Source organism: Pelophylax lessonae, assembly GCF_965119305.1.
Source record: "Pelophylax lessonae genome assembly, chromosome: 5".
Taxonomy (NCBI): domain Eukaryota; kingdom Metazoa; phylum Chordata; class Amphibia; order Anura; family Ranidae; genus Pelophylax; species Pelophylax lessonae.
In genome coordinates, this window is record NC_138772.1 from 354728577 (window position 1) to 354754949 (window position 26373).

The 26373-nt window shown below is 46.4% G+C and overlaps 1 protein-coding gene across 2 annotated transcripts in view; it reads right to left on the reverse strand.

Moving 5' to 3' along the window:
• The window catches only part of LOC309557055 (glyoxylate/hydroxypyruvate reductase B-like), a 96898-nt gene that overhangs the window by 45269 nt on the left and 25256 nt on the right, over positions 1–26373 (reverse strand). For both annotated transcript variants that reach the window (XM_082259660.1, XM_082259661.1), the window contains exon 5: positions 21630–21726. In XM_082259660.1, the coding sequence (XP_082115786.1) occupies positions 21630–21726 (97 nt within the window). The remainder of the gene's footprint in view (positions 1–21629; positions 21727–26373) is intronic.

Sequence of the window (26373 nt, forward strand, 5' to 3'; positions counted from 1 at the left end):
AAGCAGGACCAGGAATGGTGCGGTTTGGTTCGGTTGTATGGGCCACTTTCATAATGGAAACACTCAAATTAGCGTACCGTACCGAACCGACCCGAACCGATCCGCTCAGTGGAAACAAGGCAATAAAAGAACCGACTGCACCAAATCAAGGTCCCCAGTGGGTGACGGAGGTCGCACCAGAAGCACCAAGTGTCGCACCCCCTGGAAGAAGTCACGCACCAGGGCACAGCCAGCCAATGGCCTTTGAAAGAAATTTGCCAAAACCGAAACCCGACCCTTGACAGTATTCAAGGCCAACTTGTGATCAACTCCCCATTGAAGGAAGCCAAGATCCGGGCCAGTAAGAGAGAGGGGGAGCCCATGCAATATACGACTGTCTTGTATGATTAAGAAAAAGCACCCTAGAAGTCGCTTCCCACGCTTCAAGCAGGGTGGGAATCACTGAAGCAGCCAAACCCCCGTCCTTCAGCGCCTGACATTCAACAGCCAAGTCGGCAAAGTCAGCGACCACAAAGTCGGACAGGAGATGGGCCCTGGAGACAATTACTCCTCCCTGAGAGGAATTCTCCAAGGAGCGTCTGCGGCCAGCCGGACCAGGCCGGCGTACCAAGCTCGGCAAGGCCCGTCCGGAGCCATGAGAAAGATCCCTTCTGCCTCGATCCTGCGAAAAAAATTCTTGGCAGCAACTTGGGAGGAGGAAAGGCAGACGGCAGCTGAGACTGACCTTGGCCCATCCGTGAGCACGCACACACGACCATACCGGCGGCAGCCGTGTCCAGGTGACCATGCTAAACTCCACGGCATCGTTCAAGTTGAACCTAGCGAATGTTCTTGCCCATGACAGAACCCATGCTGCCACCATTGCATCTGCCAAAAGGGTCCTGGGAGCGGGCCACAAACCGTAGCATTATCCTGTAGATGCGACGCCAACAGGTCCATGTCTGGAGTGCCCCCAACGAAGACACAACTGCAGAAACACCTCCGGATGAAGGGACCATTCCCCTGCATCCGAGGCCTGTCGACTGAGGCAATCTGCCCGCCAAGGCGCCAAGGTTTCCACACTTGAAAAAGGGAACAACGGAAGAACTGGAACAAGGCGCACTGCCCAACGAAGAATTGACACATCCAAGGCTGCAAGGACACCCTTGGTGCCCCCTTGGTGAATGACATAAGCCACGGTCGTGGCGTAGTCGATTGAACGTGCAACGGGCAGCTGCAGGTGCCCGATCCAGTGAACCAGGCAAAGCCGGATCACTCTCAGCCCCAGGACATTGATCGGTAACCTGGATCCTCCAGGGACCATACTCCCAAAGCAGAGAACCTGCCGAGGACTCCTTCCCACCCAGACAGGCTTGCATCCGCGGTAAAAAGTATTCAGGAAAAAGGGGAGGAAGGATTCCAGCTCAAGACTCCCTGGTCAGCCAGATCCGAAAGTCCAGAAAGTTTGGATTTTAGTCCCATTCGAGAAGGATCGCCTGCTGGGGAATCCCCGAGAGGGATTGATCGAAAGGGACCATCTCGAAAGACGGCACCATCAGTCCTAAAGCTCGCATACAGGTCCGAAGGGACGACCATGTCCGGGACTTGAACCGCAGTCTGAAGTTCCAAGAGTTTTTTCCCCGGAGGGAGAAAACACCCTGACTGAGGGCGAGTCCAAAGTCAGGCCCAGATAGCCCAGTCTCATAGAAGGGACCATGGATGACTTCTGAAGGTTCAGAACCCACCTGAACTCCGCCAGAGTTCTCATGGTGACTTCCAAATTCGTTTGTCAGCACTGTAGAAGACTCCACACGGAGAAGCAGATCGGCCAGGAACCTCGGACCGATATGCCCTGCTGCCACAACAGCGCCAGGACCGGAGCCACACTTTTGTGAAGACCCTAGTAGCATAAGCGAGACCCAAGGGCAACGCCACAAACCGATAGAGATCCTTCCCCACAGCAAAAAACAGAGAGCCCGTAGATGTCCCAAACATAACAGGATGTGAAGGTAGGCAGCTTGATGTCTATGAAGGCCAGGAATCCCCCTGATGCAGGGAAGCCACCACCGTGCGAACCGATACCAACTTGAATTTTTGATTTGCACGGAACCATCAAAGGACCAGTTTGTCCAGCTTGTTGAACCAGAGCCTAAACTGACCCACAGAGCGCCAGCAAGTGATCCGGGGACAGCCGTACATTGGAAGGGAAAAAACCTTACTGGAAATAAATGGATTGGGACTCGATCTTGCAAATGGACCGCAAGGAGGATCCCTGACTGCGAAGAAGGTCCTTACCCTTGTTAGCCTGTGGAAGAAAACCCTTATATAATGTCATCCAGGGCAGCGCCAAACAGGCAATCCCCCTGAACAGGGAGATCCATTAAGACCGTCGTAGAAGTTTGATCCGCAGACCAACACTACAGTCAAGTAAACGCTGGACAACCACCACCGAAAACGACAAGGTGATTCATACAAGGGAGCTTCGACCAGCACGGCATCGCAAACAAATTGCAGCCCCTGCGCCAGCTGGTCCAACAGCTCCCCCAGGGCAAGAGGGACATGCCCCACACCAAGTCACGGCAGTGGAACACCGCCCATCAGGTAGAGTCTGCGTGGCAAGGGAAAACAAACAAAACACTGTTTCCAGTGCAGACTACTCCAGGGAGTACAGATCGCAGTCCACAGCCCACGTCATCCTATCCCCCAAGTCCTTATAGGATGGGGATTCCTCCACTGGAACAATGGTAGTCCCATTCAGCTAGAGACCGTACGTCTACCAAAGGCGGAACAGTCCTCTGTACCAGAGACTCCCCAAAAGGGCAACGTCTAACGGCCGTTTAGAAACCCCAGGGGAACGTCTCAGGACGGTCCCCTCCTACATGAGCAGCCAGCAAAAAGAGCAGCTCCAGATGGCGTGTGAGTGCCAGATGCCACCTGTGCCCCAGGCGCAGCGACCCCCAAATTGCAGGGTGTCACGCACCGAACAGCCAGTGCATCCACCAGCGCCTGTTGCGGCAGGGGAAATAGAAATGTCATCCTCATCAACCGAGGAGACAAGGTGCGAGTTAACAGACCCAGCAGGGAGGCCCCACGTCTGGGGCGGCTGAGCCAGACTCAAACTCCGACACATCAGTTGAGGCAGGGGTAGGCGGAGAAACGTCTCAGCGCACCTACCACCTTCACCCGGATGCGCTGGTGAAGGTAGCGGTAATTGGGACCCGCAGGGGGACCCCCCCAAACGCCCATCCACAGCAGAAAACCCCACCAAGGCCCCCCCACAGGATCGGTCGAGCGCCGTGGACGGCGCACTCCCCCGGCCCCCCTTGTGGCCAGCACACTAGGCCCCAGCCTCAGGTAGGCCCAAACAGTCCCCCACGTGGGAGGGGGGTCACAACAGGACAGAAGGAACCCTGGAGTGTGAGGGTCCGACCATCCCAGAGAGAGGGCCCGCGTCCACCCCAAAATCCTCCAGGGGGGGGGGGGGGGTAAGGAAACGTTTACTCACCACACCGGGAACACAGGCGGGCGCCATCTCATGACAGGACCACACGCCACCGGAGTAGGGGGGCTGTCGGCCAAATAGGAACGCTCCAACATCAGCCTAGACCCTATCGTGTGCGTCCTGGTGAGACGTTTAACCACTTTACCTCCGCTCACATGGAGGCTACTGCGATCCCGTCCAGCGATGTAGACCTACGTCGCTGGACTCCTCCCCCTGTAGGCGGCGCTCGCGCGCCGCCGGAGGCGCGCTCCCGCTGTTTTCATTCACAGCGGGAGTCGGGCCAGGGGAGGAGCAGCGGCGATCGCCGCTGCTCTTACCCGATCGTCGGGGATCGAGTCTGGAGATCCGCCCGCTGTGTGTAAACACAGCGGGCGGATCTCCATAGTGACAGGGAGTGACAGATCAGAGTGTTCAGCATAGCTGGACATCCGATCTGTCCCTGTCTCACAAAGTCACCTCCCCCCCCCACACGTCAGTAAGCACCAGGCATACATTAACCCCTCCCTCTCCAATAAAATTAACCCCTTCCCTGCCAGTGTCATTTTTACAGTAACAGTGCATATATATATATATATATATAGCACTGATTACTGCAGTAATGTCACTGGTACCTCCAAAACTGTCAGAAATGTCTGTCAAGGGTCTGATCTGTCTGCCGCAATGTCGCAGTCCCGCAAAAAAAAAAAAAAAAAAAAAAAAAAAAAAATCGCAGATCGCCGCCATTACACGTTAAAAAAAAAAACACCAAAAATGACAGAAATCTTTCCCGTAGTTAGTAAACGCAATAACTTTTGCGCAAACCAATCAAAATACGCTTATCGTGATTTTTTTTTTACCAAACATAGGTAGCAGAAAACAAATTGGCCAAAAATTTTAGAAAATTAGATTTTTACATTTTTTTGGGGGGGAATTTCATATAAAAAAAATGTGAAAAATATTGTTATTTTTTCAAAATAAACGCTCTTTTTTTGTTTATAGCGCAAAAAGTAAAAATCGCACAGGTGATCAAATACCACCAAAAGAAAGCTCTGTTTGTGGGAAAAAAATGACGTAAATTTCGTTTGGGTACGGCGTCGCACGACCGCGCAATTATCAGTTAAAGTCGCACAGCGCCGAAATGCAAAAAGTGGCCTGGACGGAAGACAGCAAAATCCTCCGGTGGTAAAGTGGTTAACTCGCGGGGGCCAGTCCCTGTCCAGCGGGACTATGTCGCGGCCGACCCAGCGCAGAGCTAAGGCCTGCACGCGCTCGATAGCCAGACTGGGGTGACCACTGGATATGGGGGTCCAGTCTGTCGCCCAGCCCGGCATAATTACTAGAAGATCTCACAGGAAAAACGATCCGGAGAAAAAATGACTAGCTAAAAAAAAAAAAATCTACATAAAAAAATTACTTCTATGCCAGGACCAAAGATCCCACCAAGGAACTAGGTCCTTACGCCTGACTAGGCAGATTAAAACTGCCATCCTATGCAGGAAGAGAGAGGGTGTACCCTCCGAGACTGCCCATAGGCATAGCCAGAACTTTTTTCTGCCTAGTGTCCTACTCCTGTAGGGGGCAGTATTACCCTACTGATATGAATCAGAGAGAACTGCGTCCGTCAATGAACGATAGAGAAAGTATAGCGTGCATTTGTATTTAGCCATGTATCTAGTTGAACCAATTGCCTTCAGAAGTCACCTAATTAGTAAATAGAGTCCACCTGTGTGTAATTTACCCTCAGTATAAATACAGCTGTTCTGTGAAGCCCTCAGAGGTTTGTTAGAGAACCTTAGTGAACAAACAGCATCATGAAGGCCAAGGAACACATCAGACAGGTCAGGGATCAAGTTGAGGAGATGTTTAAAGCAAGGTTAGGTTATAAAAAAATATCCCAAGCTTTAAACAACTCACAGAGCACTGTTCAATCCATCATCCGAAAATGGAAAGAGTGGGGCACAACTGTAAACCTACCAAGACATGGCCATCCACCTAAATTGACAGGCTGGACAAGGAGAGCATTAATCAGAGAAGTCCTGTTTGCAGTTTGCGAGAAGCCATGTGGGGGGACACAGCAAACATGTGGAAAAAGGTGATCTGGTCGAGTGAGATCAAAATCAAGCTTCTTGGCCTAACAGCAAAACGGTATGTGTGGCGGAAAACTATCACTGCACATCACCCTAAACACACAACATCCTCACCGTGAAACATGGTGGTGGCACCACGATGTGGGGATGTTTTTCATCAACAGGCACAGGGATGCTGGTCAGAGTTGATGGGAAGATGGAGCAAAATACAGGGCAAGCTCAGAAGAAAATCTGTTCGACTTGAGACTGGGATGGAGGTACACCTTCCAGCAGGACAACGACCCCAAACATACAGTCAGAGCTACAATGGAATGGTTTAGATCAAAGAATATTCATGTGTTAGAATGGCCCAGTCAAAGTCCAGACCTAAATCCAATTGAGAATCTGTGGCAAGACATGAAAATTGCTGTTCACAGACACTCTCCATCTAATCTGACAGAGCTTGGGCTATTTTGCAAAGAAGAATAGGCAAAAATGTCACTCTCTAGATGTGCAAAGCTGGTAGAAACATACCCCAAAAAAAGATTTGCAGCTGTAATTGCAGGGAAAGGTTCTACAAAGTATTGACTCAGAGGGGCTGAATACGAATGTACGCCAAACTTTTCAGATATTTATTTGTAAAAAATGTTGAAAACCATTTATCATTTTCCGTCCACCTCACAAATATGTGCCAATTTGTGTTGGTCGATCACATAAAATCCCAATACAATACATTTATGTTTTTTGGTTGTAACATGACAAAATGTGGAAAATTTCAAAGGGTATGAATACTTTTTAAAGGGACTGTATATGGCAGGATCAGGGTGCAGAGGTGAATAGGGCTTTAAGTTGCTGAAAAGCTGATTGAGCTTCTGCTAACCATTGGGAAAGAATATTTTGCTTGGTTAGCGGCGTTATTGGGGAGATGATAAATGAAAAGTTCCTAATGAATTTGTTGCAAAAGTTCACAAAACACCTCAAACCTTTTCACCCCTTTCTTGCCAGTGGATGCAGGCCAACCCAAAACAGCAGAGAAAATCAACCCCCAGACTGTAAAGATTACTGTACTTCTCAAATTCAATTTTTTCTGCTTTTGCAAAAAGTTGATATTGGTTCAATCTTCATAAAATTTTCCAATTTCCTTTTTCCAATGAAAAAGAAGGATGTCGTCGAGGAGGCAATCAAGAAAATGTCCAAAAAGTCCCTAAAATGCAATTTGCAAAGCGTGACAGGAGCATTGCGGAGTCTAAATGGCATAACTAGGTAGTTTGCGTCCAAAAATAGTATGAAAAGCTTTTTTCAACTCATCCCTTCTTCAGGTTTGAACAAAATGCCTCATGTAGCTCCGACCTGGTAAAGACTTGTGTCAACAGCAGTCTGTTAAAAAGGTCAAGGAGAGGGAGAGAGAGAGAGAGAGAGAAAGAGGGAGAGAGAGAGAGAGAGAGAAAGAGGGCGAGAGGGAGAGAAAGAGGGCGAGAGGGAGAGAGAGAAAGAGGGCGAGAAAGAGAGGGCGAGAAAGAGAGGGCGAGAAAGAGGGCGAAAGAGAGGGCGAAAGAGAGGGCGAAAGAGAGGGCGAAAGAGAGGGCGAAAGAGAGGGCGAAAGAGAGGGCGAAAGAGAGGGCGAAAGAGAGGGCGAGAGAGAGGGCGAGAGAGAGGGCGAGAGAGAGGGCGAGAGAGAGGGCGAGAGAGAGGGCGAGAGAGAGGGCGAGAGAGAGAGAGCGAGAGAGCGAGAGAGCGAGAGAGCGAGAGAGCGAGAGAGCGAGAGAGCGAGAGAGAGAGAGAGAGAGAGAGAGAGAGAGAGAGAGAGAGAGAGAGAGAGAGAGAGAGAGAGAGAGAGAGAGAGAGAAAGAGAGAGAGACTAGGAAATACAGGAGTATACCCGAGGCTGCGTGGAGACACAGGGTACACTGGAGTCAAAGGATTACCCAAGATGCTGTTGGGTCACTGTTTGTAAAATGATGCTGTGGAGTCACTGAAAATCTGAAAAATGCTGTCAGGTTATTAAAAGTCACAAGAATCACTGGAGGCACTGGAGTGCATATGGGTCGCCAGGGTCACTGGAGACACAGGAGCACAGCGGTCAGTGCAGAAGCTGCAGTCACTGGAAACACAAGAATCATCAGAGGGCAGGGGGTCACAGGAGATGCTGGGATAACTGAAGACACAGATGTCACTGTAGATTTACAAGTCACTGGGACACAACAGCAATGGGGTTGCTGGAGACATTGAGAATCACTGTAGACACAGGAGCAAAGGGGTTGCTGGAGACACTGGGGTCAGGAGACACAAGGATGGAGACTTGAGGTACACAGAGGTGTCAGAAACACAAAGTGCATGTTGAGTTCATGGTTAACAAAAAGCCCAAATTGATTTCTTTTTTAAACAGACATGGAACCAACACACCAGAAGTGGGGACCGAGGACATCTCACTCCAATTAGCTCTTGGAGATGTCATTAGTCTAGGGGTTCACATACTTTTTCCACCTGCACTATGAATGTTTACATGGTGTGTTCAATAAAAACATGGCAACATTTCATTCTTTGTGTGTTATTAGTTTAAGCAGACTGTGATTGTCTATTGTTGCGACTTAGATGATGATCAGATTACATTTTATGACCAATTTGTGCAGAAATCCATATCCTTCCAAAGGGTTCACATACTTTTTCTTGCTGCTGTAAGTGGTGGGATGATGTGACTGCTCAAATTTTAATGAGAATATAATAAAATGCATATTTTACACAATTTCAGTCATTTGTGAAACTATGTTGTGCCACCAAAGTCCATTTTGTTCTTGCTCTCTTGCAATTACATAGTGATAGGATGAGGCACAGAATTACATAATAGTGCCACTCTGTGGGGACACTCAGTACTCTATCTTTAAGAAGTGGTCTACCACTATTCAAATTACTGTTCAGCCATCGGACAGTGGGATATCGGTAATAAAGTCCATAGAAAGATGGTGCCATGTTTCAGGTGTTCAGATTGGTGACATTGTTTGGGCACAAATCACTAATCTTAATAGTCATCTACATCTTACTGAATATCAGGCCACCAGTACAAGTGGGAAGGTAACGTGAGAGTTCTTTGGGCACTAGGTTGTCAGGAGAGCTTAGAGTCATGAGCCCAATGCAGGAGTTTAGTTCTTAGCTCTAAAGGAATTAGAGTCTTGCCAGTGGGAATAGTGGATTTCTGAGTAGAATCAAGGCCAGGATACAAGTAGTCGGAATCATTTTGTTCTGGCTTCACAGGAGCCTCAGAATCTTGGGAGTAAAATGAGCAAAAGAGAGCATCAGCTCTAGCATTGGAGGTCCTGGGTTTCTTAGTGTTCAAAAAGTAAAATGAGAGAAAAACCAAGGACCAATAAGCTTACCTGGGATTTAGGCAACGTGAAGTTTGTAAATACTGGAGGTTTTTATGGTGCTTTGAATAGATGATCCTTCTAGAAGATATTGCCACTGCTCAAGGGCCTGTTTAATAGCAAACAGTTACTGATAGCAGTAGCACCTCACCCCATATTTTATGAAAAAGAGAGCCCAGGAATTATGAGTATTCCTGAGGCTGGGTGGAGACACAGGTTTAACAGAGGCGCACTAAAGTCACAGGTGACATAAGATGCTCAGTGGTCACTGTATGAGAATGGATGCTCTGGGGTCACCAGGTCTCTGAATTTCGCAGGCTGTCGCAAGGTCACTGGAAGTCACTGAAAATACATGAGCACCCCAGATTCATAGGAGTTACTGGGGACACAGGAGTGCAGGGGTCACTGGAGAGGCTAGGGTCACCAGACACACAGCATTTACTAGAGACAGAGGGTTGCAGGGATCATTGAAGACGATAGGGTACTAGAGACACAGGAGTACAAGGGTCATAGGAGATCCTGGTGTCACTAGAGACACAGGAGTCACTGGAGCCACAGGAGAGCAGGGGGTCACTGGAGACATAGGAGGGCGGGGGTCACTGTAGTCACTGGAGACACGGGAGTGCATGGAAGAGCCAAGGACACAGAGGTGCACATAGATGTCAGAAGCACAGGATGCAGATAATTCAGGAAGAGCACAGTGGCTCGACTTGAGTGTGGTTCAAACACTGAGTTCTCGCCTAGTCCCTTAAGGCAGTGCCTGTTTGCCATGAAACCCGAAAGTGCATGTGCCAGAAAGGAGACCTGGTGCTGGATCAACAAGAAGGTGAGTGTGACAAAGTGTAATTCGTGCTAAAAACATTTTTTGTTTTCCATAGAGTTATTACGTTTTAGAACTACTGTTTGGTTTTTACTGCTATCTAGGCCCCCGTTCGAGAGATCTACTCATTTCCTGCTCTGCTGACAACTGTTTCACCAGACAGAAAGTGGGGAGAACTTTGAAACAGAGGGTTCTAGACTTTTCCTATTCTACGAAAATAAAGCAATTTGTTTTCTGTCTGGTGAAACCATTGTCAGCCAGACAAGAAATGAGGGGAAACTTCTCTATCAGTGCCCCGGACAGCAATAAAGCCAAACAGGAATCCTAACTCTTCCCCACTTTATTCAAACCTAAAAGAAAAAAGAAAAAAGGTTTTGGTTAGACCTTCACTTCAGTGTTCCAAAAATCCACACAAGGACAAAGGAATGGTCCTGCTTCTGAACAAAGAAAATTGCTGCCACCTCATCTCCTGGTGAGGTTCTCTAGATTTTCAGCAATGTACTGATGTAAAATCTCTAACTCTGGTTCTGGGGGTGGGTAAATATGCTCAAAGGAAATTGAGTGTTATGCAGAAGTATGATAGGACAATGATAAGTAAGATATGAAAAAATGGCACGGTGTCGGCATTCATTATTTTAAATACGGTAGATCTAGATATTCGAGGTAAACAGTAGTGATGAATTTTGCACACTCTGGATCTGAATTGATGCATAGGGCATACCCCTGGGTGCTTGACTCTGAATAATCTTCCCTTGATCACAAGCAGCAAAGTCTAGCAATTCACCTTGCCAGGGCTTCACAAACCCCAGTTGCCAGTTCGCATTGGTGACTAGAATAAGCTGCCTGGCACCTGGGCTACAGGTGACCTCTCCCCATGCCAGACATCCCAAGTCTCCCGTGAGGTGCGGGAGTCTCCCCGCATACAGGCTGTGGCTCCCCGACACCCGCAAGTGCGGGGCCATATCCCAGCTCTGGGCTGTCAGAACGGAGCTGATTTTTCCTGTGTAGTTCCAGCTCATTCCTGTCACAGGTGGAGCGATATCAAATGCACTCCGCCTGTGAGAGGAGAGATACAGGAAGCATTGGCTCTGCATGCTTCCTCCAGCGCCGCTCCTCACACTCCGTTGATAACTCTCAGAGGAGCCAGCATTTCCCGCCAGCAGTAACCAGCCAGCAGTAACCAGCCAGCAGTAAGTCACATGTGCTAGGGGTGAAACTATCCCCCAGCACATAATTGTAAATATCCCAGCATGTGCAGTGTTTCTGACTCTTACCACCATGACAACTTTAAAATCACTGAAGTGGTCATGGTCATTAGAGTGTTCCTTTAATCTCTCAGAAGATGTAAACCTCTGTATACTGATTGCATTTCATTTGATCATCCTCTAGTTGTGTTAAATTGGCGGGGGGGGGGGGGGGAGAAGGGGGGGGGGCACAGAGTTTTTGCAGGTTGGCATGTCTCCCATGCGGCCCCTGCCCGCAGGTGTGTGGACTAAGATGCCGTACTGACCGGTAATTGAGGCCGCGGCTTTGCGGCCTGCTGGAGCGAGAAGCTTACATTGGGGAACTGGCGCCCTCTTGTGGTGGCCGGAGCTGCATCAAGTAGTCACTGGTGGCGCTGATGGTTTCCCCTGCATGCTCTCACTGCCCGCCCATCTCTTTCCAAAGAGAAGAGGTTGAAGGTGTTGCAGGCTTGATCTGGCGCCCTGTCCTTGCCGGTTAGTGGACAGGGAGTGTGGGGCAGCTGGTTGGAACGGCCTCACTTCCATTTACAATCTTACAAAGATGGATACAGTTTTTTATTATTAATTTTTTTTTTTTTTTTTCATGAAAATACATTTTTTGTATTTTTCATTCTCTCCCTGTCATGCCACACAGCCGAAGGCCCCTTTTACACGGGCTGTCGGATCAGGTCCGCCTGTCAGTTTTTCAGGCGGACCTGATTGGACCCTTTAGTCTCCTCTATGGAGTGGCGGATGTCCGCTGACAACCGCCGCCATTCGATCTCGTTTGCCAAAAACAGACGGATGGTGGTCCTATTTGCCATTTGTCCAGCGAATTGAATCAGATGGCATTGGATGGAAATGGACCGGCAGCCCATTTCTATCCGACTGCCCAATAGAGGAGAGCGAGACTGTTAGTGTTCGCTCTGCATAGCAGAGCAGACAGGACCTGTCATCTGCATGCTCAGCTGGGATTAGAGAAAAAAATCACTGCTGAGCAAGCGGATTTTGCTAAGCGGAGGTGCCCGTATGAAAGGGGCCTAAGGTGGCATGAGGCACTGGATCTCCTTTCGCCCCCCACCTTGCTGCACTGTCCTTCCCTAGTGAGCCACTGCACATTCCACCAAGCAAAGAATACACAGGCTGAATGCCAGGCAACATCAGCCGGTTCAATAAAAACTGGCTGCCATTCCACCCGTGTGTATGGCAGGCGGTCCGTCAGAAGCCTGCCATTTGGCATGCGCGGAAAAAAAAACTCGCTCCTAACTTTTTTAGCTGGCTCCTAGATTCCAAGCAAATTTGTCAAGCCTTGCACTTTGCCCATTTTTCTAACATCAAGTTATGCACAAGACCTTAGCTCTCCCTATTAGCACTACATCAGGTCATCATACATTTCGGAGACTGGATGAAATTTCCTCTTCATTGCTCCGTATCTTTCTGGGTGTTTCATAGCTCCAAGGTCACAACCCAAACATTGGGTTCAGGCGTTCCTGGCTCCTCCTCTTCAGCCCGTGCCCCCAAAAGCAAGACGATTACTCTGGGTGCACCGATGCGTGCTCGCACCCAAGCCCCCCCCCCCCGTTTGCATCCATAAAACACAGAGCTTCTTCTCGGCCCTGCCACTGCACTCCCCTCATTGGCCACTGGCTCAAAAGGACTGTAGCAGGAGCCAATGTCTCCTGCTGTTTTCTCAGCCAATAAGAGACCCTGTAGAAACTCAGCTCTCGTGCATGGTGCTGAACCGAGAGGTAGCTGAGGGGAGTATTGGGAGGGCCGCTGCACACAGAAGGTTTTTTTTTTTTTTTTACATTCATGCATAGAAAGCATGAAGGCAAAAAACCTTGAACTTTTAATAATATGGATGCACAGGTGCTCCATGCAAACAGCTTGTTTAAATCATTGACAGGCAGCCGGCTACACAGACCTCCACGTGGATTCTGTGTGGGTTCGATACATGGATCAGGATGCAGGCAGTTTGCGTTCTTGATTGATCTGAACAGGCTTCCTGATCAGCAAAGAACACCTATGCATCCCGCACAAGCATACAGATCGGTATGCCTGTGTGAAATAAGCCAAAAGAGCAAGATGAGTTTGATTAACACCAGGTGAACAGCAAAGATAGGGAAAGTCATGAGAGAGTAGGGATGCACCGAAATGAAATTCTTGGCCGAAGCCGAAGCCGAATAATAATAAAATGTTTGGCCGAAGGCCGAAGGCCGAATACCGAACGGGGTGTTTTGCATTTTTTCCATTTATTTTGCCAATTTTTTGTCCTCTCTCTTGTCCTCTCATGTCTCTCTCTCTCTTGCCCTCTCACTCTCTCTCTCTCTCTTGTCCTCTCATGTCTCTCTCTCTCTCGTCCTCTCTCTCTCCCTAAATGTTACTGTAGGGAATGGGATTCAGTGCACACTGCAGCCTTGTACCATAGGGTTAATGTTAGTGACACTGTAGGGATTGGGAAGGATGCTGGGAATGGAAATCAGGAAGCATGCAGGCAGCCTTGTAAATTTTAATTGCAGATACAGGGCACTGGGCAGGTCAGGGTTAATATGGTAACATCAATTACTCAGTGACAGTCAGTCAGTGTCAGTGTGGACTCGATCAGATTATACAGTGACAGACAGTCTCTCATAGTGGTGGTATTAGGAGGCTGGAGGTGGACTAGTAGTAGCCTGGAAAGGAGCACAGCCGCATACATTACTCACTCGTGCACTGCAGCCCGCCCCACACATTCAGTGAGTCTTACTCTCCTCCCTAGTTTTTTCAATGGCACATTCAGGAAGCCAATCACGCCGTGAGTAGCGGCACAGCGGAACCAATCAGGTGTGCAGGCACGCGTGATTGGTTCGCTGTGCAGCTAATCACAGAGTGATTGGCTTCCTGAATGTGCCATTGAAAAAACTAGGGAGGAGAGTAAGACTCACTGAATGTGTGGGGCGGGCTGCAGTGCACGAGTGAGTAATGTATGTATGCTCACCGCTGAAGTGTCCCGGCTTCCCCTGCCTAACACGGAAGTCTGTGAGTCCTCCTGTCCTCCTCCGAGTCCCTTCCCCCTGTAAATATCGTGACCTCGGCGATATGAATATCGCCTACGGCCACAGAACGATAGTCAATATCATATCGACTATCGTTCAGCCCTATTATTCGGCACAAAATTATTCGGCCTTTTGACTTATTCGGCCGAACACCGAAAGTGCTATTTTTTCTATTTTCGGCCGAATAATGTTCGGCCGCCGATTATTCGGTGCATCCCTATGAGAGAGTGTTACATATTAGGTCTCACTGAGCAAGTCCTCATGAAATGTTCAGCCTCCCCACAGTATAAACAGAGATTGCCACACAAGCGATACAAGCCTTCTTCAAAAGAGGTCAGAGAAGACCAATCTGCTTATGTTCTGAAGATATACATAGACCATTTTAACTATTTATATATTAGCGCACACCCCTAGGAATTGCTCCAACTGCTGCACCACTCATCCAATGGGTTATTTCTATATACACATACAAAACACAGCTGTTACTTTGTAATGATCACACTTCCTATTCTTTACACAGTACTGTTCCCTCAGATTTGTATGTTCATTTACAGAGAGTGACTACTGTTTTTTTTTTTTTTTTGCAAAAAGATATCCACATACATAAACAGCTGTAGCTTTAACAATCCTCTCTTCTGTTCTGCACAGCATTGTGCACTGTGATTCGTCCGAAACAAAGCGTAACCACTGACGCTGCAAAAAGTAACTATATCTACACAGAAACACCTGGAACTTTAGCAATCCCCTCTCCTGTTCTGTACACAGCCCTGTGCACCCTAATTACACAAAGTAATCACTGACTCTATTCCCCAAAAAAAAAAAAAAACTTGTAGGGTTAACAATCACCACTGCTATTTTTTACACCAGCATGCGGCCCGCACAATCTTTGCGTCCGGGCCCCCCCCCCCCGTGCTGCTGTGTCAGAAGGAGCCGATGGCTCCGTCCTGACAGTGTGAGTCTCAGAAAAGGGTGGTCCCGGGGCACAGAGCAGTGTGCCCCGAGCCCGCCCATTTGTGTGACAATAGCGAATACATTTGTACGGCCCCCCGAATGATGTTACAAAAATCCAAATGGCCCTTGGCAGAAAAAAAGGTTCCCCACCCCTGCTTTACACAGTGCTGTGCAATTATTTTATAGGCTTCTTTCACACAGCCGCTTCGCTGCTTAAGTCTGCTGTGGGACTTTTTTTTTTTTTCACGGAGCGGATGACATTTGTGTCATCCGCTCCGTGTGCCCGCATATCATCCCATCCGTTTGCGGATGATATACGGACATAATGTAAGTATATGGCATTGCGGATGTCAGCGGATGAAACCGCTGACATCCGATTTTCCTTCCTTTCCGTTTTTTACACGGATGAAAAAATAGGGTTCTGTTCCGTTCCAAAAAACGGAACAGAACTGAAAGGAGGAAAATCGGATGTCAGCGGATGGTATTCTGCTGACATCCGCAGTGCCATTCACTTACATTATGTCCGCAAATCATCCGCAAAAAAATAGGATGAAAAAACTAATTTATACCCGCGCTTATGGAATAAAAATACCTAAATTATAAATCTCCAAGTGACCAAATGGTGTATAAATTCAGTGCAAAGAAATAGTATGACTATAAATGAGCAGCTGCTGCGACACTAAGAAAATCTTAGGAATGATATACAACACAAATTTAAAGCAGCGCTAGCCCTTAAAAAATGGTATAAATAAATAAATAACACTATGTTTCTCCTAGGTAAAATATGTGACACTCTAAAGTAAAATATGTGAATATTAAATTTTGTTAAACAATTTTTTGAAAACAACTATATATTAGATATTGTGAAAATAGCAATAATTCGGTGCTAAAATACATATATGATTATAAAAAGCTGTGAAATCGTGCTAAAGCTGTGAAATCGTGTTAAAGTCCATAAAAAATATGAAATGATAACCCTTAGGTGATCAAAAATAAGGTGCTCCGGTGCCGGCTGTACAATAAAGTGCTCCAAGGTGAAAAAGTGCCCCTCTTGGTTCGCTACTCACCACAACGCCAATATTTAAGAGCCTCAACAGTATTGCACATAAGCCTTGACACCAGGATAATTTCCTCTGTACGCCTTTCACTGTAAATATGGGTCCGCTTGCGCATCCACCATTAAAAGAAATAAAGGGCGTATATAGTGAAGTAAGTAAGTATGGGTTTATTTCTGCTTAGCAGCCAAGTGCATACTTACAGCAAGTACGAGATATTTAGGCATATACAAGGTAGTGCCTCGTGGTTACGCCGCTCGGCGTGCGTTCCACGGACAGGAAGTGATGAACCGGAAGTGACGTGCCGCTCCGTGCGTGACAGGAAATACGTCTGATCACCTAAGGGTTATCATTTCATATTTTTTATGGACTTTAGCACGATTTCACAGCTTTAGCACGATTTCACAGCTTTTTATAATCATATATGTATTTTAGCACCGAATTATTGCTATTTTCCCAATATCTAATATATAGTTGTTTTCAAAAAATTGTTTAACAAAATTTAATATTCACATATTTTACTTTAGAGTGTCACATATTTTACCTAGGAGAAACCTAGTGTTATTTATTTATTTATACAATTTTTTAAGGGCTAGCGCTGCTTTAAATTTGTGTTGTATAAAAAAATAGGATGATTTGCGACACACGGAGCGGCCGTGTGAAAGGACCCATAGTCTGATACAAAAGTAGCTAATGGCTTTATATTTATAAACAAAAGTAACCACTTTGTTCTTGTCCTTCAGTGTCGGTTCACACTATTGCGATGCGGGAAGGCTGCGAATTCTCAGCCTGTTCCCGCATCGCACACGCACCCCCGGCAGTTCACACTGCCATATGCGATCCGCTGGGGGTGTCAATGTAATCTTAACGACACCCCCAGTTTGATCGCATATCGCAGTGCGATCGTGCAGTTCGCACAGGATCGGATCGCACAAGTGTGAACCGCTGTGCGATCCGATCCTGATGCGGCAGCAAAAATGCCTCCTGTGCGTCTTTGCTGCGGGTGCGGTGCGAATTTAGCCATACAAACTGTATGGCTAAACTCGCATCGCACAGCTGATCGCATGTCATGTCAGAGCAGTGCGCTCCGACATGACATGCGAACCCGGCACACGCAGTAGTGTGAACCGGGGCTCAGGCTCGGTTCACACTGATGCGATGCGGGAAGGCTGCGAACTCGCAGCCTGTTCCCGCATCGCACACGCACCCCCGGCAGTTCACACTGCCATATGCGATCCGCTGGGGGTGTCAATGTAATCTTAACGACACCCCCAGTTTGATCGCATATCGCAGTGCGATCGTGCAGTTCGCACAGGATCGGATCGCACAAGTGTGAACCGCTGTGCGATCCGATCCTGATGCGGCAGCAAAAATGCCTCCTGTGCGTGTTTGCTGCGGGTGCGATGCGAATTTAGCCATACAAACTGTATGGCTAAACTCGCACCGCACAGCTGATCGCATGTAATGTCGCAGCAGTGCGCTCCGACATTACTGCGTGTGCGGGGTTCGCATGTAGTGTGAACCGGGGCTCACACTTGCCCGCACTCTAAACCGCAGCGGTTTAGCAATTGGGCAGCAACCGTTTTGCAGTTCCATGCAACAAGAGGGAGGTGTGATGTGCGATTTATCACATCACCCATCTCCTTTTATTTTTTTTGTGAACTTTATGTGAAGTGCACAAAGTGACACTTCATTCATGTCACTGCAAAGCAACGTGGCGTTTTCTGTAAGGTAACATGCAGGGCTATCCAGACAGGTGGAATATTATGCAAATTAGGTTGCATAATATCGCACAGCTCTGGAACGCAGTGAAACACTGCATTCTGGTGTGAAGATAGTACACAGAAATTATTGTTTTCTTTTGTGTTATTGCAGCAGTGTTAATTTTGGCAGCAAATTTTGATTTAGTTTTAGTCTTTTGACTAAAATTACATTTTAGTTTTAGTCATCTGAATGGTTTTTTTTTTAGTCATATTTTAGTCTACTAAAATCTCATACATTTTAGTCAACGAATGGGTTTAGGTTAATAGTAATGCATGATTTAAACATTTCTATAGAATTTCCAAACTAATTACCATATTTATCGGCGTATAACACGCACTTTTTCCTCCTAAAAATGGAGAGCAAAGCTGCAGTGCATGTTATATGTCGATATCTAAAAAAAAAAAAAAAAAAAACACCCAGGCAGCGCCGAGAGGCAGAGGGGAGCGGACCGGGCTGAGGAGAAGGAAGGCTGAGCGGTCGCTGTCATAAGAAGTCCTGCCTCCTATGATAGACAGCAGAGTGGCCGGGACGTGCGACATCTATTATAGGCACCGGGACTTCAGATGGCAGCGGCCACTCGTCCTCCCTTCTCCTTCGCCCCAGCTCTGTGTAATGGCGCTGGCGAGGCTGCAATAATGACACTGCAATGGCGAGGCTGCAATAATGACACTGCAATGGCGAGGCTGCAATAATGAAACTGCGCTGGCGAGGCTGCATTGCTGGACACTGCGCTGATGAGGCTGCATTTGATTTAAAAAAAAAAAAAAAGTTCAAAGCTGTTTATTTCAAATTTAAACTTTTTTTCCTGAAATTTCCCTCCTAAAATTGAGGTGCGCGTTATACGCTGCTAAATATGGTATATACTCCTGGAGTAAAAATCAAATAAAATGTTATTATTTATGATATTAAGGTTTGAACATGCACTACAGACACAGATTTAGCCATTGTGATATATACCGTCTATATAAATAAAACCAAGTTTCATAAACAAACAAAAATATTGCTTTTTGACAAACAGCGCAACTTTAAAATACAAAAAACTCAAAAAACTGTAAACTCTATTTGCTGTATTGTCCTCGCACATATTACCTAAATAAATTACCAACATTAAATATTAGGAAAAAAATAAGAAAAAAGCCTTTTTCTTACTTTTTCTCTTTAAGCAGCTTAGTAGATGCCCTTACTTATGCTTATGCGGTAGTGCAATACATGTTTAAACTTTAATGTGCTAATATTACAGGCTCTGGATGGAATTGTGTTGCCGATTTAGAAATGGCCAGCAAAGTAGTGTTAATTTTGATGCCAATTTTCGATTTAGTTTTAGTCATAGTCTTTTGAGTAAAATGTACGTTTTAGTCATATTTTAGTCGACTAAAATTAGTAGACGAAAATATTTTAGTCGACAAAATTAACAAAGCAGTTACCTGTGTTTATTCATGAAGAAAAATGGAGGTAACAATACAAATTGTGAAATGGGAACTTATATATGCAGTCTTCTCTCAATGTGAGTGGCTCCTGCCATTCTGCTGCAGTGAAATCACCACTCAAGAACAGAAAAGTAAAAAGAAAGTTATCTCACAGTTTGTCTGTAGTGTGAAGATTTCTGCTCTCTTCTGCTTGTGTCTCTCCTTGGGATGAGGAGTTCAAAGTCCAAACCAGCCTCAGCTATCCCACTGGGGAACTGTCAGAGCGGACAGCAAATCATAGTTGAGGCATTGCCTGCCCGACAGCTGCACGCATGCAAGGGGTAATGCCTCTGCTGCCCATGATTGGCTGACAACTTTGCTTTTTGTAGATGTAACTGTTCTTAAGGGCTGGCTTCAGTCATCAGGTTACTAGCAATGTGCTGCATGGGCATGGCAAGGTGTCTGTGTCCAAAAAACGGACAAGGCCTTCCTTACATGTCTACAGTAAATAAGATTTCTGCCAGCCACTGCCTGCAAGAACAGTTAAATGGGGATTAGAAAAGTTGCCCCAATTGCTGGCCAAATTTAGGGGTTCAGGAAACTCCCAGAAATAGGAACTTAAGCCCTGCTTCACATATATGCGGTGCAGGAAACACAGCGAATCCTGAGGGTTTCCTGCACCGCACTGAAGTCGCATTCCATTCATACAATCTGCCACAGGTGTTCATCAGAGTTGTAGAATTTTTTTTAAGAATCGGGGTCCCAATCTACTTGTCCCTCATGACAATCTACTTGTCCTGATAAAAAAAATAATTGTTACCAAAACTGTATTTAAATAAGGTCTTTATTGATAGCAACTTAGGAAACAGACCCAAAAAGAAAAACTTTAGGGCAATCAAACACCACCAGCAGATAGTGATCTTAAACAGAACAGTTTTTCTAATTGTAGCTTATTTTAGCAAAAAAAAATAAACTTAACAGAGGCAACCTCATGAGGCCATTTATATCTATGGAAAATAATTAAAGGATGTTTGCTTTTTAAAAAAATAAAAAAAATAAATGCACATTTATATTTCTGGTAAAAGTGTGCATTTACTTTTTTTGTTTTTAGGAGCCTGGAAATCATTGCACCGGCGATCAGCAGATCACTGATGCCATGCTGGTCTCCTGCAGACTGTCAGTGTGAGTTGTGTGCCCTGTACATCGTATGGCCAGGAAGTTTCACACCGACAGAAAGACTCAATGAACCTATTCATTGAGAACTATAAGCCGACAGCTGCAAAGGATGTTGGGGCTTGTAGTTCATTTACACACAGTTCAGTGAATGAATGATGCGGTCGTGTGGGCTGTTTTCAAACAATGACAGCTAGTTCGGGGAACTTCTCCCCATACTGCCATCACAGGGAGAGGAGGGAACAATGAGCGGCTGCAGCTGTGGGAACATGATGATACATGTTCCACCCTAAAAATGGGTGAAACATAAAAAATGTTCCCAAAGGTGAACTTATGCTTTAAATAAAAACAACGTTGTGCCTGGAGTTTAGTTTGAAACCGTTAGTTTACTGTTAATGACTGTTTTAGGTGCCCAAAACATCGCTATGCATTACAGTGTCCCCAGTATGTTAATAAGCAAGGCTCAATTTAGTAAAAAAATGCTAAAGAATGGAAGCCCAAGAAACTCACAAACAAACTATAGGCTTCATTCCCTACCCATGCATATGCAGTCTGTTATGTCTTACAGCTAAGCATTCTGTTCAGGTGAAATAAAGTGGATTGTGCATGCAGGAGTAAGGAACGAAGCCGAGTGTTATTTCGGGAGTTGCCAGGGCTGTGCATCCAACGCTCAGTATGTCCTGTCATCTGCAGGATAGAGAGGGGAGGGCAATAGAAAAGGCAGCAATCTTTTACTAAATGACACTGACATACCCAGCTCTGGAAGGTTTCACCCCCTTTGGCAAACTAGCCTCTCATGTTGCGGGCATGTGGCCTGGTATAGTTCGCAGGGAGCCTGCCAGGCTGCATACTAGGATAAGGGTCTGGTGAGACCCTACGCCAATTTTTTTTTCTTTTGGTGTGGGATTGCCCTTACAACCAAAGGGCCTGTTATAGATTTTGGAGGGGACTCCACGCTTTGTTTGTTTATTTTTTGCGAGAGGTCCCCCTTGAAATCCATACCAGACCAGAAGGGCAGACCCCAATACCGATTAGTTTTCTTTATGCTGGCTCTTGTTTACAATCTGCTGACAGCAGGGATGACTCATGGTCATTAGGATGCAGAATCCTTAACAACCAATGACTCATCCCTGCTGCTGACAGCAGGGATGAGTAGCAGTAGTAAATGCATAAAAAGGCACACTGCAGTTGCACTACAAAATTGCACTGGGAATCGGAAAAAAATCGCATCACACCAGTGTAAACCAGGGCTTAGTTAAGGCTATGTTGAAAAAAAGTAAGGATACAAGTATAGAATTTTCAAGCATAAGAAGTTACCTAGGCAAGGGTTCTGGATATGTAACATCTAGTGCAGCAGCTTTGATTTCTCCGACTTGTAAGGCTTCCACCAAAGCATCCTGATCAATGACTGGACCTAAGTGCAAAGAACGTGACCAGTGTAAGTAGTTTTAAAATGTTCACGGAATTAAAATGATAAATGGTGTTAAAACATGTACTGTATGTCAATCCAAAACATTTTTTTTTTGTTTTGATAGCGTGAGGCAGGATCAAAACTCCAGCGAGGTTTTTACTGTAATCCAGGGATCGGTTAGAGAAATGTACCCGCACTTCCTGTCCTGCTTACAATGTCACAAGACAGGAAGTAAGGAAAGATCTGTAACAAAGCATTTTTATTTCTATACGTGATGCTGTTGGAGGTTTATTGTTATAATTTTAAGATAGTCCTTCATAGCAGTAAAAAGCCTGACAGGATTTCTAAAACTACAGTACATATAGTGTAAGAGAATGTAAAGGGTTTTTTTTCTAAAACAAGAATGAACTGTAACAATTTATCTAACATATAGTAACTATTAAAGCTGAAGTTTAGTCAAAGAATAGTTTTGCTCCTATAGCTGCAGATCACTTATCTATAATGAAGAATACCCCATGTCTGTCAGGAATCTGGATCCTGTTGAAATCTTCTATGCAGTGATGTCAGGTTCTTATCCTTCAGCTAAACTTTCAGCACTGAAGAAGTTAACAGCTCTAATTCTTCTGTGAGCTGCAGTGAAAAAAAATCTAATAGTGTCTATCCCCACCTTCCCCAATTAAGAAAAGTCTGTGTATTGAATACACTGCATGCAACTCCATTTTTGAATGGGGGACAATCTGATGAACGACAAGATTCTCTCCACCATTCACCGATGGTAACTCCCCACCCTGACACACACTTTCCCACCCGATGATGCTGTACTGACGTGCATGTCCCCACTCTCTGCCACTGCACTGAAACGCACTACCCTACTCATTACTACACCGACTCACACTTCCTTACTCGCCACCTCTGCACTGATGCACACTTTCTCTTTCTTCACCTTTGCTCCAACTCGCATTTCCCCACTCTGTGTGACTGTACCAAAAGGAATTTCACCACTGCTTTTTTCAGCCACTGCACTGACCTTCACTTCCCTACTCACAGCCACTGCACCAAAGCACACTTCTCCACTCGCACCCACTGTATGAACAGTCATTTAATTTCATCATTCATTGCCACTGCATCGATGAACTCTTCCTCACTTGCTGCTATTGCACAGATGCGAACCCTTAAATCCAAACTCTAGCAAAAACCTTTTTATTTTCTTTTAGACAAAGCATGATGGATTAGAGCCTCTGTCAGGCTTTTATTTCCATCTTTGCAGCTATTAGAGAAAATTCCCCTCACTTCCTGTCAGGACTGTAATTCAGTGTTTCTCAACCTTTTTTCAGTCAAGGCACCTTTTAAAATTATAAATAAAATCTTGAGGCACCCTATTCCAAAATGTAAAATCTTTTCTAATAGTTTTACATAATGCAGCAACATCAATAGACGTAGGACACCCAACATTAGAGGTGATTTATTCTTCCAAAGCAAATACACTTTTGCAAACTAGTACTGACTAGTATTCCAATGTTTCTCTTCTCCCTCAGTTTTTCTCCATCACCTAGCTAATGAGGCCCCCAATGATGATGGAAAGAGGCAAGGGAGGCAACTGACATCCTCCTTATCAACTGATGTCATTAGTGGTTAGGAGGTTGGCAGCTAGAAGGTTGTAATGGTGTATAGTAAAAACATATGGCTTTAAAAGGCAGGTTATATCCACCTTCTGGCTTGTATACAATTTTGGAGCATTTTTTTTGCGATTTTGTCAAGGCACGTCTGAAAAAACCTCAAGGCACCCTGGTTGAAAAAGGCTGTTCTAATCAAACTAAAAAAAAAAAAAAAAAAAAGAAGGTTTGGCTGGAGTAAGGGCTCTTTCACACAGACGGACCGCTCAGATCCGCCTGTCCGTTATTTTGGCGGATCTGAACGGTCCCCCAATACATCCCTATGGGGCATCGGATGTCAGCGGAGACATGTCCGCTGACATCCGATCCGATCTGTCAAACCTGGATGGATGGAAACCCTATTTTCCATCCGTCCAGCGGATCGGATGAGAACGGACTGACGGTCCGTCCCCATCCGATTCCCCCATAGAGATGTATGGGGAACTGATAGCTGTGTCTCCGCACACAGCGCGGAGAACAGCTGTCATCCTCCTGCTCAGCGGGGGATCAGCGGATCGATCCCCCGCTGAGATAAACGGAGTCCGTCCGACGGACGAACAGTGTGAAATTTTGTATGCATGTCCATATGAAAAATCTTGTCAGTATAATGCCTACAAAAACTTCATGAATGTTGTTTGAAAGTTCTTTGAAAATTTGAATGTGCTTTTATCAACTGATTTTTAAATAACTGTAATTTCCTGAAAGAAAACCACATACACTGGAAGACATTCATTCCAGAAAAGTTTTTCCATCACTTTGATAGAGAACTACAGTCGATTTGGCTCCATAAACTATTCAAAAAAATATACTGTATTTTCTAATTTAACCTGCACATTACTATGTCAAATTTTTATGCAGTACTGGTCCTTCAAGGTCCTGTGGGAGATGCAAGTGTCTACTAAGCTTGTGTATGCAACTCCCAAATCTCTTTAAGGTTAGGTTCACACTTCTGTGATCTGAGTTTTAATGAGATTATGTAGTGCTACCTGGACCTTACTTGGATGGGGTTTGTATATTCTATTGGGCCAAAATTGCGCTGGAATTGCACCAAAGTAGTACAGGAACCTTTTCCAAACCGCTGAGTCGCATTGATGTGAATGGACATCACTGAAAAGAATTTGATTTTCATTCTCATCTGATTCTGTGTGACTCAAGTCACATCTGAAATCGCACTAGTGTGTACCAGGTCTAAAGAACTATGATTAACCACTTCCATACCGCGTCATGTAAAATGACGTTGGCAAAGTGGTTGTGAGGATCCGGGCCGCCGTCATATGACGTCGCCCGGATCTCACCTCTACTGCGCGCCCCCGGGGGGGCGCAGCGCGGCGATCGGGGGTGAGGCTCGTCCCTCGGACATAGCCCATCCCTGATCAAGGTAAACAGCCAATAGAAATTGGCTGTTTACCAGGTGATCGGCTGTGTCAATCACAGCCGATCACATGAGCGGCTCCAGCACGAGCCGCTCGTTCTCTCTGCAATGCGCGCCCCCGGGGGCGCGCAGAGCAGCGATCGGGGACGAGGCTCGTCCCTCGGACAGAGTCGATCCCCGATCTAGGTAAAGAGCCAATGAAATTGGCTCTTTACCACGTGACCGGCTGTGTCCAATCACAGCCGGTCACAAATGTCAACAGAGAACACGGTAACTAGCTGTCACCGTGTTCTCCTCCTCACACACTGATCCTGTGTGAGGAAGAGATTGTGGTAACAGCTAGTTACCAATCATAGTGCACCCCAAACACACTGATTGCCCCCCCCCCCAATAAAGAGCACCTGTCACTAGCCCATCAAAGTACCCGAGTACCTGTCACCAGCCCATCAGGTACTCCGATGACAGGTACTCGGGTACTCTGATGGGCTGGTGACAGGTATTCGGGTACTCTGATGACAGGTATTCGGGTACTCTGATGACAGGTACTCGGGTACTCTGATGACGGGTACTCTGATGACAGGTACTCGGGTACTCTGATGACAGGTACTCGGGTACTCTGATGACAGGTACGCGGGTACTCTGATGACAGGTACGCGGGTACTCTGATGACAGGTACGCGGGTACTCTGATGACAGGTACGCGGGTACTCTGATGACAGGTACGCGGGTACTCTGATGACAGGTACGCGGGTACTCTGATGACAGGTACGCGGGTACTCTGATGACGGGTACTCGGGTACTCTGATGACGGGTACTCGGGTACTCTGATGACGGGTACTCGGGTACTCTGATGACGGGTACTCGGGTACTCTGATGACGGGTACTCGGGTACTCTGATGACAGGTACTCTGATGACAGGTACTCTGATGACAGGTACTCTGATGACAGGTACTCGGGTACTTTGAGTACCTGTCAACGGAGTACCCGTCATCAGAGTACCCGAGTACCTTCCACCTGCTCATCAGAGTACCTGACGCCTGAAGTACCCGAGTACTTGCCGCCTCCTCATCAGTACCCATCACTACTCATCAGTACTCATCAGTACCCATCACGTATCAGTACCGATCATTAGTACCAATCAGTACAGTATCACCTATCAGTACTACTCATCAGTACTTATCACCTGCCTGTCACCTGCCCATCAGAGTATCCGAGTACCTGTCACCTGCCTATCGGAGTACTTGAGTACCTGCCACTTGCTCATCAGTACCAGAGTACCTGTCACCTGCCCAACAAAGTACCCGAGTACCTATCACCCTTCATACAGCCACCATGTCCAAGTCCAAAAAGGTTTATATACGTCCTCCGTTTAAACCTAAATACCGGTGTTATGGCAGCAGATAGCTGCCATAACCCTGGTATTTTCTTAAACGGTGGACGGTTGGCTTTCCGATAAGGGTGGTCCCAGCGGCGGATTCGCCATGGGATCACCCTTCCGGGATGGCGGAAGAGGCGCCCCCCCCCCCCTCCCGCCACGTTCTGGTCCTTTTCCCCGCTTACCGGACCCGCCGGCAGCGGGGAAAACGATCCGGTCCCAGATCCTCACAGACAGGATGTCGAGTGAGGG